Here is a 13,003-nt window from a genome sequence, read left to right as displayed (position 1 = left end):
TCATCGCCGGGCCGGGCTGGAGCCCAGTGAGCGGGCCCGGACAGCGCCGGGGCTTGAGGAGGAGCCGAGGCGGGAGGGTCCCGCGTGGGCGGGGCCGGCTGGGGAACGGGGCGTGGCCTAACGGGGCGTGGCGTGTCAGATGAGGGCGCGGTCACGTGAGTGCCGGCCGTGACGGGCGCGGTCGGACCGGGCGGGGCGGGGCGGGGCGCTGCTGCCGCCGCAGGGGCGCGCGTGAGCGATCGCGCCGCGCTCGACTCGCTGCGCCTGGCACGCTGCGGGGAGCTCTGTGCTCGAGCCGTCGGGGCTGCGGCCGGACGCGGCCGGTGATTGGCCGGCGGGGGAGCGCCGGGAGCGCCGGCCGGAAGTGGCGCGGCGGGGTGGGGGCGGCGGAGGCGCCGGGGTGCGGGGGGACAGCGGGGACGCCAGGCACGGAACGGGGGGAACACCGGCCATGGGGGACGCCGTGGAAACCGGGCACGGCACGGGGGGAACGCTGGCCACGGGGGGCACCGGGCACGTCACGAAGGGAGCGGGCAAGGCTCGGGGGGGCCGCGGGCCCTCGGCGGGTGCGGGTTCCCGGCCCGGGCCTGACACCAGCACCCCGCTCGGTTCCAGGCGCGGCAGCAGAATGACACGATGGACGCGGGTTGCCCCCGGCTCCCAGACACCGTCCTGTTCGAGATCTTTCTGTATTTGGACCACGCCGACGTGCTCTCGGTGGGGCTCGTCTGCCAGCAGTGGCGCGCCGTGGCCCGCGACGAATTCCTGTGGAAGGAGCTTTTCTACCGCTACTACCGCGTGTCCCGGGATGTGCCGCGGCACCCAGGTGCGCTCCGGGGCGAGGGGCTGATCCGGGGGGGCGGCATCTGCTGTGAGTCCCGGATGGAGACTGCGCTGCCCTCGCTCTGCCCTCTACACGCCGCTGTCGGGGCGGTGGAACACCTGAACCGCGTCGCCTCAGCTGTGTCACAGCATCATGGACTGAGATGTGCATGGGAATGGCTCTGGGTCTGCTTAGACCCTTCGGAAACGAGGGTGAAAGGGCTGGAAATGCTTTGCGTCTCCTTTCTTTCACAGAAAGGAAGTTTTCGAGCTCTCTAGGCAGGTGCTCTCTGTAGCTGTTACCCAGGGAGATCCCGGGAGTTGCAGTGAGTCACCACATGCTGCTGCATCCCAGCCTTTGTGGGACCTGTGGAATCACTGCTGGCTTGGTTTTTCTGGGACTTGGCAGCTCCTCTGGTGTGTCTCTGTCTTTTCTCCCACTAGAGCAGGCACTGCCACCAGCACCATTGGCTGCTCCAAGGATCCCAGGGACCAGGCTGTGCAGGGATGCCGGTGCCTGTCTGGGGATGTGTGGCCCTGTGACAGCACTGGGGACATATGCTTAGTCAGCAGCTGCCCCACAGCACCAGGGCAGGTTGGACTTGATCTGGGCTCACAGCAGGAGCTGACAGAGCCTAGCGGGGCTGCCCCTGGCCAAGCTGTCAGAAGGCTTGGGGATGGCAGTTGTGTGATCAGAGCTCTGCTCCCTGTTGAGCATCCAGTGCTGGAAGCAGTTTGGTGCAGTCTGGAAGGATGACCCAGCTCTGTCACACTAGCTGGGACCTGGCAGCAGGAGCCTTTGCTGCCCAGGGGTTTTCTCTCCAAGCAGTCCATTCCCAGTGCGTTGCAGGGCATGGGAGGGCTGTGCTGGGGGGCCCCAGCTGTGGCTGAGGGAATTGGATCTTGGGTTGTGAGTTGCAGTGGCTACAGAAGGGCAGGAAGAAATGCCAAGTCCCAGTGCCTGGGAGCTGATCTTGCAGCAGGAACACCACTGCAGAAGCACTCTGGGAAGAGGTGGATGTCGATGGGATTCCTCCAGGCTGTGTGACTTTGCTCTTGCAGACCCTGGGAGCTCCATGGGGCTGAGGATGTTCTCTTTAGAGGTTTTTCTGGAGCCTTTTGAACAGGCTCGTTCCCTCCTAGTTTCCTGGAGCTGCTGCCACTCAGCTGCCAGCCCTGTTCTTGAGCACTAATTAGGATCAAGCAGCTGGTGTAGCTCCGTAACGTATTCGGGCACTTCCTTGGCTGCTGGAGCTGTGGGCACCCCGCATAAGGCAGCAGGACAGGGAAGCTGGCAGGTGTGGGCAGGGGCTGGAGCATGAGCTTGGAGAATACCTCTGCCAGCCTGGCTGCCCTGGGCAGCCCCATGGTTAGAGGAATGGTATCCAATAGGTCTGTTAGGTGAAATGTTGGGTTTACTTGGCCAAATGGGGCCTGCTCAGGCTTTTCCCAGATGGATAGGCTGGGACCAGGAGGTTCAGAGGGGCTGAAGTGCCCAGCCTCGAGCAGCAGTGGGATGTGCTGGCAGCAAGCTGGTCCCTGTCTGCAGGAACAGGTGCCTCCTGGGCTGCAGTGTGTTCCAAAAAATCCTTCAGTCCTGTTCAGTGTCACTAGGAAAGTTGGCCCTTATCCATATACGTGTCTAAGCCTCTTTGCTTCTCTGGGATTTGCAGCTACAAGAAGTCTGTAGGCTGCTTGGCTGGGCCCTTCATTAAAAATCTTCTTTATTTGTCTTTTATTGCCCATCAGTAAGACTCAGTGAGTGTGCCCAGCTTCTGTTCATCTTGCATTTTTTCAAGTCTCTTACCTCATGGAGATGTTTTTTTCCGGGTCCCAGAACCTTTTTGGAACCATCTTAATTCTGTGTTAGACAAGACAGAGATAATCAATGCAGGGCTGGGTACAGTGAGGAGCAGTTTCCCAGCTTCCCTCTTGTCCCACCTGGTTGATTCAGTTGTGTTGGAGCATGTGTTCCTTCTCAAGACTGTTTTGTCCTGATCAAGGTTTTGGTCTGACAGCCAGAGCCTCTACCCGGGCTGTTCCAGCATGGGTTGTGCTGGTTTGGAAGGCAGAGGTGTGGTGTGGAGCTGTGTGTGTACTGGAAGAAAGGGGAGGGGGGGGGTGGTTGTGTGGTAGTAGGGAAGCTGCTGAGGAAAATGCTGAGGGCTGGTAGCTGAGCTGCAGCCCAGAGCTGGTGCCCCAGCAGAGCTCCTGGCCTTGCTTGCAGGAGCCAGGATTGGTTTATTAAAGCCTGATGTCATGTTTAGCCTAGCTCTGCTTGCCTCCACTCACACTCCTGTCTCATATCCCTGCTCTGTGCTGCAGGTGCTGTCTCCTGGTATGATGAGTTCCAGAGGCTCTACGACACCATCCCTTGTGTGGAGGTGCAGGCCCTGAAGGAGCATAATGACCAAGTTTTGCACCTGAGCTTCTCCCACTCTGGCTGCTTGTTTGCATCATGCTCCAAAGACTGCACGGTCAAGGTAAAGTGGTAGGTGCCCTGCCCAGCCCTTGCAGCCTTGGTCCAGTGGGGCTTAGCCCTGAGAGCAGCCTTTGGGAAGTCTGTAGAGAGGTTTCACCAGATGTCCCTGGACTTGTGCTGGTTCCTGCGGGTGCTGAGCTGTCTTCTAAGCCATAGAACTAATGACTTTTGCAAATGTAGCCTTGAGGGCTGTGGATTCCAGCTCCAGCCTGAATGTGTGTGGAGGTGGCCGAGGTGCTTTGCTTTCTAGGAGCAGATCAGTGCCCTGTTGTGCCCTGGGTCTGACAAAGGCTGGGGAGATAATGATCCACTGCAGTGGTTCATGTCTTGCCTGGGTGGTTGTCCTGGGAGGAATCTGTCTGAACATGCTGGAAACCCAGCACTATTCACTGCCTGAACACCCTATCCTCTGGCCAGTGGAGCAGGAGTTCTCCATTTAGCCCCTCTCCATGTCAGGGGAATGGGCAGGGATATGGTGAGTGGGAGGCAGTTAAATGGAGTTTCTGATGCTGTTTGTTTTTCATGTCCCAGTGAGTACTAGCAGAATCACTCTCAGGCTTATCAGCAGCTTCCTGACTGTTCATCTCTCTGTAGATCTGGAGCAATGAGCTGGACATCTCCCTGCAGCACAGCTCCAACATGAGGCCATACAACTGGAGCTACACCCAGTTCTCCCAGTTCAATTCTGATGACTCCCTCCTGCTGGTATCTGGTGTCTTTGTGGGGCCTCATAACTCCTCCTCAGGGGAGATTGCTGTGATCAGCATGGGTAAGGGGCTTCCCTGGGGCATATGAGTGCTGGGTGAGGGGGTTCCCTCCTTCTTTGGATGTGCAGTGGCCTTGCCTCAGCTTGTCCTGACTACTGAGCTAAGGGGTTCCAATCACAGTTCTAGAGGGGAGACCTCGCAGACAGCCTTAACTCTGTTTGGGTCACTACAGCAGCACCTCATGGCAGAGTGTATTTAGCCTCACTTCTTTTCTAAGTTCCAGTCTGGGCAAGGGTTATCCACATCACTCATCTTGAATCGCCTGCCTCTGGCATATGTGGTGCTTACCACAGAGCCTCAAAAACCCAGAATGGTTTGGGCTGGGTTTCTCATTCCAACCCCTGCCATGGGCAGGGACACTTTCCAGTCTCCCAAGGTGCTCTAAGCCTCATCCAGGTTGGCCTGGGACACTTCCAGGGATCCAGGGGTAACCACAGCTTCTCTGGGCAACCTGTGCCAAGGCCTCCCCACCATCACAGGAAACAATTTCCCTGCACTATCCCATCTGTCCCTGCCCTCTGACAGTGGGAAGCCATTCTCCATTGTCCTGTCCCTCCATCCCTTTTCCCAGGTTCTCTCCAACCCTCCTGGAGCCCCTTTAGGCCCTGGAAGGGGCTCCAAGGTCTTCCCAGAGCCTTCTCTTCTCCAGGCTGGACACACCCAGCTCTCTCAGCCCATCTCCAGAGGAGAGTGGCTGGATCCAACCCTCAGATCACCTTTGTGACCCTAGTCTCACCCTTAGGTCTCACAGGGCTTTCTGAGGTGTTGTCACCTGAGCCTCTTTCACTTCTGCTGCAGCTCTGTGTATGAGGCTTATCCCCACTGTGTTATCTCACCATCTTTGTGCAGAGTCCCACAGTACCAGCAATCAGGAGTGTAGCAGGAATCAGGAGTGCACAGCTGCCTTGGCTGGAGAGGCCCCAGTGGTGGGAGGGAATTTCTGTGTGTGTTTAACTCATTCCTGTCCCCAGGGCCTGCTCTGGGCCCTGCTCAGGGAAAGGGTGGGAAGTTGGATTGCTCTGGCTCTGTGCACTGCCCTGTTATTTTGGTTTCCTTTGTGCAAGGTATCATCACACATCTCTGGAGAAAAGAAAAATAATCTGTCTCTGTAGCAGTGGCTGGGAGCTGGATGGGGGTTGGCCTCTCCTACAGAGACCTGGATCCACTTCCCCTGTCCCACATGCTTTCTCCAGGGCTCTTGCTGGATGTCATTGCTTCATGTTTCCTTTCCAGAGAACTTCACGCTGCTTTCCAGGGTGAGGAATAAGCCCTATGATGTGTTTGGGTGCTGGCTGAATGAAACCAACTTGATATCAGGCAATCTGCATCGGATTGGGCGCATAACCTCCTGCTCAGTGCTGTGGCTGAACAATGCTTTCCAGGTGAGCTGCCTTCCTTCCAGCTTGACAGGCAGTGCAGCTTCCTGCTGGCTGCTGGGGGAGGGAAGGCTCCAGGGAAGGATGGCTCAATCCTCCTGTCCTCCCTGTTTGTCTCCTCTGACTTGCCCTTAGGATCCTGAGCTTGAGGCAACCCTTGCATGAGGTTTCTCCACGCTTGGTGTTGTGGTACCCACTACAATATTCTAACTCTGCCCTCAGATCTCATTAACTTTTGCCATATTAATTGGGCTGAGGAGTTGGCTGCAGTGCTCCACAGCGTGTATTGCCCAACAGCAGGGCTGCTGAGGTGCTTGGTAGTCTGAAACTGGGCCTGGGACCGCTGTAGTGTGGCATGTGTCCCAGCAACGGCCCTTCTCCCACTTGGTAGCTCAGGGTGTTCCTGGGAGCTGGAGGCTGAGCTCAGCCCTGCCTGCCCTTGCTGAGATTTCTTGGGCCAGCTGCTGTCTCTGATTCCATGGTGAGACTTGGAGAGCCAAGTGTGCTGGCCTCAAATTGCTCATTCACGCCCTGGCACTTGGGCTGCTCAGTTGTTTTCCCCATGTTTTGCCTCTGTTTCAGTGTCATACCTGCACATCCCCATGTTTTGTGATTTTAACAAGATGCTGACCCCAGGTAAAATGCTCTGGTAGCAGAGACCCTTCCCACAGCCACATCTCTGTGCTACACTGAGGCATTACCCCAGCATTACCCCTTCCATCCCTGAGAGGCCAGGAAGGACCTTGCCTATAACAGGGGTGTGGGAGTACAGCTGCAGGCTGGGAACATTGAGGCAGAGAGGGACCTGCTCTGTGTGTCTGGAGCAGATACCAAGCTGCCCCTGCTGAGGGGTACAAGCACACTCCAGGAGCACAGGGGTTCTCTGTCAATGCTGCTGTGGGCCAGAAGGATCCCACTTCGTGCTTATCACAGAGGTCTGTTGCTGAAATCCTTTAGAATGTAGAGGTGGAAGGGACCCACAAAGATCAAGTCTAGCTCCTGGCCCTGCACTGTAAAGCACCAGGTAGCACCAGCTGATGACCTCAGGGTAGGGGGCAGCAGGGCTTCCCAGCTGCTGTGCTTCCTCGCTCCCCTGCTGCCTGCCTGCAGGAACGTTTTCTCTTGCTCTGTCTCCATCCAGAGTAGGAAGGAGCTCAGTAGGGCTGGAAAGCCCGGGGCGCGTTCTTGTGTCAATGCCTCACACATACTGTGAAGGGATCTGTGGGGGCTGGTATCCCCGCACTAGCTCAGGTCTTGGCTTGAACTGTGGTTCCTGCTCACTTCTCCCCTCTGCTTGCAGGGCATTGAGTCTGAGAATGTGAATGTAGTGAAGAGACTGTTCAAAATCCAGAACCTGAATGCTAGCACCATCCGGACTGTGATGGTGGCTGACTGCAGCCGGTATGATTCCCCCGATCTGCTTCTGGACTACGAGGAGCAGCTGGCTGCTTCCTCCACTTGCCCAGTCTTTGATCTCGGCAGTGACAGTGAGGAAGAAGAGGCCAAGCCCAAGCTGCCTCCGGAGCCAGCCGTACAGGAATTGCCGGATGCCGGGGGTGTGCCGGCAGAGCACGGGCTGCAGCAGCTCTTTGATGATATCATGGAGGGCCGCATGAGGCCTGCCATGACTGAGACAGAGCTGGAGACAAAGGTGGCTGAGCTGTTTGTGCGCAACAGAACTAAACCGCCCGAGCCAAACCTGCTTCCCACGGACAGCAACAGCAAGACAAAGTACTTGATCTTCACCACAGGATGCCTCACCTACTCTCCGCACCAGATAGGTAAGGCTGGGTCTGAGCCTGACACAGCTGGGTCTCCCTGGGGGCCTGGGCTGCCGCTGTGCTTGGGATTTGGGTCGGGAAAAGACCTGGTCTCTCTGCTGCCTGTTTGGGAGATGTGAGCTGCAGTTTGCTCTGGGTTCTGAGAGGCCCCATCAGTGAGGGGAGTTCCACCTCCTCTACTTGCCTGAGGGTTGTTTTGTGGCCAAAGTCATGGCAAGGCTGAGCAGAAAAGCAAGAAGGAGCTTCTGGTTGAGGACACCAGCCATGAGCAGCAGTGGGTGCAGGAGCAGGGCAACTGTTGCCCCAGAGGAGTGTGTGGAGGCACCTCGGTCCTGTTCTCTTATGGGAGTAGACAGGGTATCAGGTCAAGCCTGGTCTGAGCAGCAAGGTGTTGATGTGTGAGTCACTTGTGCAGTGCCCTTGGCCCTTGCCTGCCTCCCCTCTGCCATGGTTGGGATCACCTTTACATGGGTGTCCAGCCTCAGTGAGACACTTGGAACTGGGGAGGTTTCCAGGGGGATTATTCACTACCCCAGGCAGTGTTTGTGTGGTGAGCGATGCTGGGCAGGTTGCAGCCTCCTCCGTTGTACCAGTGGGGTACAATGGGCTCTGGGTGCAGCATGTGCTAGGTTGTGGCTGGTGGTCTTGTCCTGTATTAAGATGTCACTTGCTCTCACCTGGGACACTCCTGTTAAGGCAAAAAGTCTATCAGAGCCTGAATTTACAGGAAACCCCATGGGAAACTCCTCAGCAGAGAGCAGGAGCAGGTAGACTGGCTGTTTCCCTGAGACCCTAAAGCTGGCAGAGAGGTGGAAAGGACCAGGAGTGTGGGAGGAGGAGGGAGCTGCTCCCAAACAAGACTGCTGTGAAGCCAGACTGTTTCGGTTCCTTTCACTGCTCGCACTGCAAGCACAGCCTTGCTTCCTTGCTCTCCTGACTTTCCCATGACATAGTCCTACACCAGTACAGCCCAGTAAGGTGGGGGAAGGCAGTTTCCAGAGCTGTAAGCAACTTAGTCTTTGGCCACCTCAGTTAGGAATATGACTTGGACTGATTGAGCTCTGCTCCATGCGCCTGCCTGTGGGCTGGGTTTGCAGGCAGCCATGGTGACTCAGCCCTGGGCTGGGCTGAGCCAAGGCCACCTTGCAGACTGCAACCTGCCACACACCAAGGCAGAGCCTCTGGGCTCCCGAATTCCTCTGCAGCCTCCCAGGACTGAGGGATTTGTGTGATGCCTTTGAACTCTGTGACTCCCTGGCTGGCAGCCAGCGCTTGCAGTACAGGCTGCTGCTTGAAGGGCTGGACACTGGCTCAATTCCTGTCCCACCATGAGTCACTGCAGTGTTGTTTTTCCCTTGGTTTGTGCACAGAACTGGCCCTGTGGACCAGCTCTGTGCCCACAGGACCCAAAGCACCTCACTCTGTGCTCACCTCCCACTCTATGCAGTGCTGCTCCAGCTTGAAATCCTTGATTCCCATTTCTCATGCTGGTTCCAGGTTGAGCAGCCTGTCCTGCTGACTCGTGTGTCTGAGTTTGGAACGGGGAGCATGGTGCTGTGGAAGTGAGGATGAAGATGCTGGTGAGCAGCACCAGTGGGGTGAAAGAACACCAGTCCTGTCCCAAAGGTCCCAGGCTTAGGAGCAGAGACACTGGGAATGGCTTTGGACTTGAGCTGTAGTGGGGTGTCACCTGTATCTTGTTGGGCTGCAGGAGAGGGCTAAAATCAAAGCCCAAATCAAAAAATCACTAACGACAATTCCTGCAGAGGGGCAACGGGATGGGCTGGGCTGGACCTGCTGAGGATGAAGGCTGTGTATGGGCTGGGACCTCCCCCAGCCCTGCTGGCAGCAGCCTGTGGAAGTGCCTCCGTTTGCTTTCTGTCCCACAGGGATTAAAAGGATCCTGCCCCATCAGATGACAACTGCAGGGCCGGTGCTGGGGGAGGAACGGCGCTCAGATGAGTTCTTTGACTCCCTGGATCATGTCATCGACATCCACGGGCACATCATCGGCATGGGCCTCTCCCCTGACCACCGGTGAGCACAGAGGGCTTCAGCAACTGCCAGGGTGGGCAAGAGCCGCCCATGGCCTCTGTGGGGTGACCAGGACATGAAGTGACTGTGGTGGATGGATTGGGTGCCTGCTGATCCAGGTGCTGATGGTGTGTTACTGCTGAGCATCACCCCCAGCTGTGGCAGGAGTATGTTCCTGAGCCAGCTCAGGACAAGGTGGCTCCTTCTGAGAGTGGAGGAGCTGCCCACACCAATATGTCTTGTTCCTGAGGCAGATCATCCATAGAATCCTAGGATGGTTTGTTTTGGAAGGTAGCTTAAAAACTATCTAATGCCCACCCTCCTACCATGGACAGGGACAACTTCCACTCTCCCAGGTTGCTCCAAGCTCTGTCCATTTGGCTTTGAACATTTCCAGGGATCCAGGCGCAGTCACAGCTTCTCTGGGCAACCTGTGCCAGGACCTCACCACCCTCAAAGGGAACAATTCCTTCCCCATATCCCATCTCTCCCTGCCCTCTGGCAGCTGGAAGCCATTCTCCCTTGCCCTGTCCCTCCATCTTTTGTCCCAGGTTCCTTTCCAGCTCTTTTGGAGCCCCTTCAGGCACTGGAAGGGACTCTAAGATATCCTTGGATCCTTCTCTTCTCCAAACTTAACACCCCCAGATCTCCCAGTCTGGCTCCAGAGCAGAGGCTCCAGCCCTTGGATCATCTCAGTGGCCTCTTCTGGAGTCCAGCATCTCCACATCCTTCTTGTGTTGGGTTCCCAGAGCTGGAGGCAGCTCTCAGGTGGCATCTCACATGAATGGAGCAGGGGGCGCAGAGTCCTCCTTCACATGCTGCCCAGAAGACACCCCCATCCTTAAAGAGAGTTTTAATGGGATTAGAGAGCTGTGACCTGACCCCTTTTAGGTGTGGCGGTCCTTTCCAGACATGGCCAGGAGCGTCCCAGCAGCCTGTTCCCCGTTTCAGCCTGAATTTCAGTCAGCTGGGCTGCAGCCCTGCTGTGCCAGGGGGCTCTGTGAGCTCTGGTGCAGTGCAGGTAACCCATCCCTGCCCTCCCCAAGGTACCTGTACGTGAACAGCCGGGCCTGGCCACGGGACTGCGTCATCTCGGATCCAATGCAGCCACCTCCCATCGCTGAGGAGATTGACCTGCACGTGTTCGATCTGAAGACCATGAAGGAGGTGAAGCGAGCGCTGCGTGCACACCGGGCCTACACACCCAACGAGGAGTGCTTCTTCATCTTCTTGGACGTCAGCAGGGACTTCGTAGCAAGGTGAGGGGGTGGGCAGGATCCTCTTCCTGCAACTGGAAAGGCCTGGGGCTGTTGCTGTGGGATGGCCGGGTGAGCAGAACACTCCTGTGTGTTGGAAGCAGAGCAGGGAATGGAATTGGAAAGAACAGATGGACTGACTTGGAAAGCGCTGATAAAGGTTGGCTGCCCTCGTCCTGCTGTAAATATTCTGCTGCAAATCCCTGAGGAAAGAGTAAATCTGGGGCTGTGGTGGGTTTGGTGGTAGGTGGCAAATGCCCTTCTTGGCGCTCCAAGTGCTGCAGGGTGAGCTGAGGGGCCCTGGATCCTAGAGGGAGCTGCCTGTGCAGGATGAATGAAGCTCATGGAGACAGGGGCTTGGATACCCTCTGCTCTTATCCCTGCAGAAGGACGGGGGTGGGAAGGGCAGGGTGTTGTGTCTGCTGGGCTGACACTGGAACCAGTGGGGCACCCTGACCACTGTTTCCGTCCCAGTGGGGCAGAGGATCGACACGGCTACATCTGGGACCGACACTACAACATCTGCTTGGCCAAGCTGCAGCATGACAATGTGGTGAACTCGGTGGCATTCAGCCCTGTGGAGCAGGAGCTGCTGCTGACAGCCAGTGATGACACCACCATCAAGGTGTGGCGGTCGCCACGGGCTGTGCGCATCCGGCAGGCCAGGAGGCCCCGGCCCAGGAAACTGCTCTTCTCCTGGCTCATGAACCAGAAAAGCTGAACCCAGGTACATCTGCTCCTGCAGCTTCCTCACTGCAGCACCTCCTTCTGAGCTCACAGAGCCCTGAGCCCTGCACAGAGATGAGCTCTAGGCACACAAATCCTATGGCTGAGCCAGGAGAGGCCCTGGCAGCAGGAATCGCCTCCTCCTTGAAGCATTGGCTTCAGACAGGATGTAAGAGCTGGGGCCCTGCTGTGGGTCTGTCAGGCAGCAGCTGAGCTGGTCATTGCAGGGTGGGCTCCCACAGCTTCTCACCAGCATTGCTACTTGGGCATAGCTCTCTGGGCGAGCTCTGGGCTCAGGGGACACTGAGGCACATCCAGTGTGGGTCTGTGTGAGGTGAGGACATGGCTGGCCCCACTGGGAGCTGCCAGCTGCAGAGTGCTTGGCAGGAGCCGTGGTGCAGCTGCGCTGCCTGACTGCAGGACTCTCTTAATATTGGCATTTTATTAATGTGTGTTTGTCCCAGAGCTCCACAGGCAACTTGTCTGGCTGCTGGGGAATGTCAAGTGCCTCCTCCCCATGGCACCTCTGCCTTTGAGGGCAGCAGGGACTGGGGGCAGTAAGGGGGCAGCAGGGCCAGGGCTGGGAGCCTGACTGGCCCCAGGGTCTGTGTACTGGTATTGCCTGTTTCCATACTTGGGAGGGGGGAGGGCTGGTGGTCACATGGTGCTGGCTTTGCCTCTGTCTTCCTTTGAGTAGCACTTCAATAAGCTATGGATCGGGAACGTATTTATTGTGGGGGATCTGCTGTCCATTTCTGGGGTACCCATGAGGACAGCTTACCTCCTGCCCATGCTACCCAATCATGGCACTTTAGGTTCTTGGTATGTTCTCTGTGAATAGGGTAGGCACCCATGGGTGCTGCAGGTATTCATTCACCTGCAGGTGATGGGGATGGAGCCCTCCTGCCTGCAGTGACAGCTGAATAAGCTCCCTGTCCCTGGGGCTGACCCACCATGGAAGGGGTCAGCTCCTCCAGGACCCCACAGGCAGTGGGAACAGTCACTTGCAGTTCATACAGACTCAGTGGTGTTCACTGTCTGTCCCTTCAGCTTCTCTCCCTGTAGCAGGTACCCAAATGTCAAGAGTCTAAAATTGAGCTTCTAATCTTGACCTGGCCTGATGGGGCCCTGAGGAGCTGCTGTCGCTCCTGGAAGCAGGGCTGTGAAGGAGCTGCAGAGGGAGGCATTTTGGCCTGGAAGCCCCAGGGCAGGTGCCTGTGCCACTCCCAGTCTGGGGTCGCTGATAGACCTGATGGAGATGGCAGCTCCCGTCAAAATGGCACAGATGGCTTCAGCAACCTCTGCAGCAGGAGGGTTGGCACCTGTGTCCTGCTGTGCCCCAGCTTCATCCAAAACCCCCTAACTCAGGTTTTCTGTCATGAAATGAGGGGTTCCTTCATGTGTGTGTACACAGGCTCCACATCCTGCTCTGTCCAGTCACACAGTGAAGGAACAGCCTCTCCCTCCTCCCCCAACTGTGAACTCTCCACCCGTGGCTCGGTGCAGCAGCGTGCAAGGCACTGAGGTGTTGTTTGTACTGAGTTTTGCTCTTCACTCTGGCATTGAATAAATACTCTGCTAAAGCATCTCTGCAATGTGAGCTTGTTTTTCCGAGCACTGCTCTGGTGAGGCCAGGACTGTCACAGGGCTGGGGCACTGCAGGAGCTGCTGCCCAGCCTGTGGTTACCGGCCCTGGAACTGGAGAGTGTGGCTAGAGAGCTGTGAGCAAAAGGAGAGAGGGAGGGGATGGCCGAAGGGC

At 57.1% G+C, this 13,003-nt stretch overlaps 1 protein-coding gene across 3 annotated transcripts; it reads left to right on the top strand.

Moving 5' to 3' along the window:
- Positions 1-364: 364 nt before the first annotated feature.
- On the top strand, positions 365-12,830 carry FBXW5 (F-box and WD repeat domain containing 5). 3 transcript variants are annotated; one of them, XM_040083488.1, is made up of 9 exons: positions 365-377; positions 616-826; positions 3,148-3,305; positions 3,899-4,073; positions 5,305-5,453; positions 6,748-7,228; positions 9,118-9,265; positions 10,309-10,521; positions 10,993-12,830. In XM_040083488.1, exons 2-9 carry the CDS (start codon positions 637-639, stop codon positions 11,237-11,239), a joined length of 1,761 nt encoding a protein of 586 aa, XP_039939422.1. In that variant the 5' UTR covers positions 365-377; positions 616-636; the 3' UTR covers positions 11,240-12,830. The 3 variants fall into 3 exon arrangements, with proteins under 3 accessions (XP_039939422.1, XP_039939420.1, XP_039939421.1); XM_040083486.2 differs by having other exon boundaries at positions 373-426; XM_040083487.1 differs by lacking the exon at positions 365-377 and adding an exon at positions 382-400.
- The last annotated feature ends 173 nt before the right edge of the window (positions 12,831-13,003 follow it).

This window comes from Hirundo rustica, chromosome 20 (genome assembly GCF_015227805.2).
Source record: "Hirundo rustica isolate bHirRus1 chromosome 20, bHirRus1.pri.v3, whole genome shotgun sequence".
Classification (NCBI taxonomy): Eukaryota; Metazoa; Chordata; class Aves; order Passeriformes; family Hirundinidae; genus Hirundo; species Hirundo rustica.
This window is presented reverse-complemented; position numbering and strand designations above follow the sequence as displayed.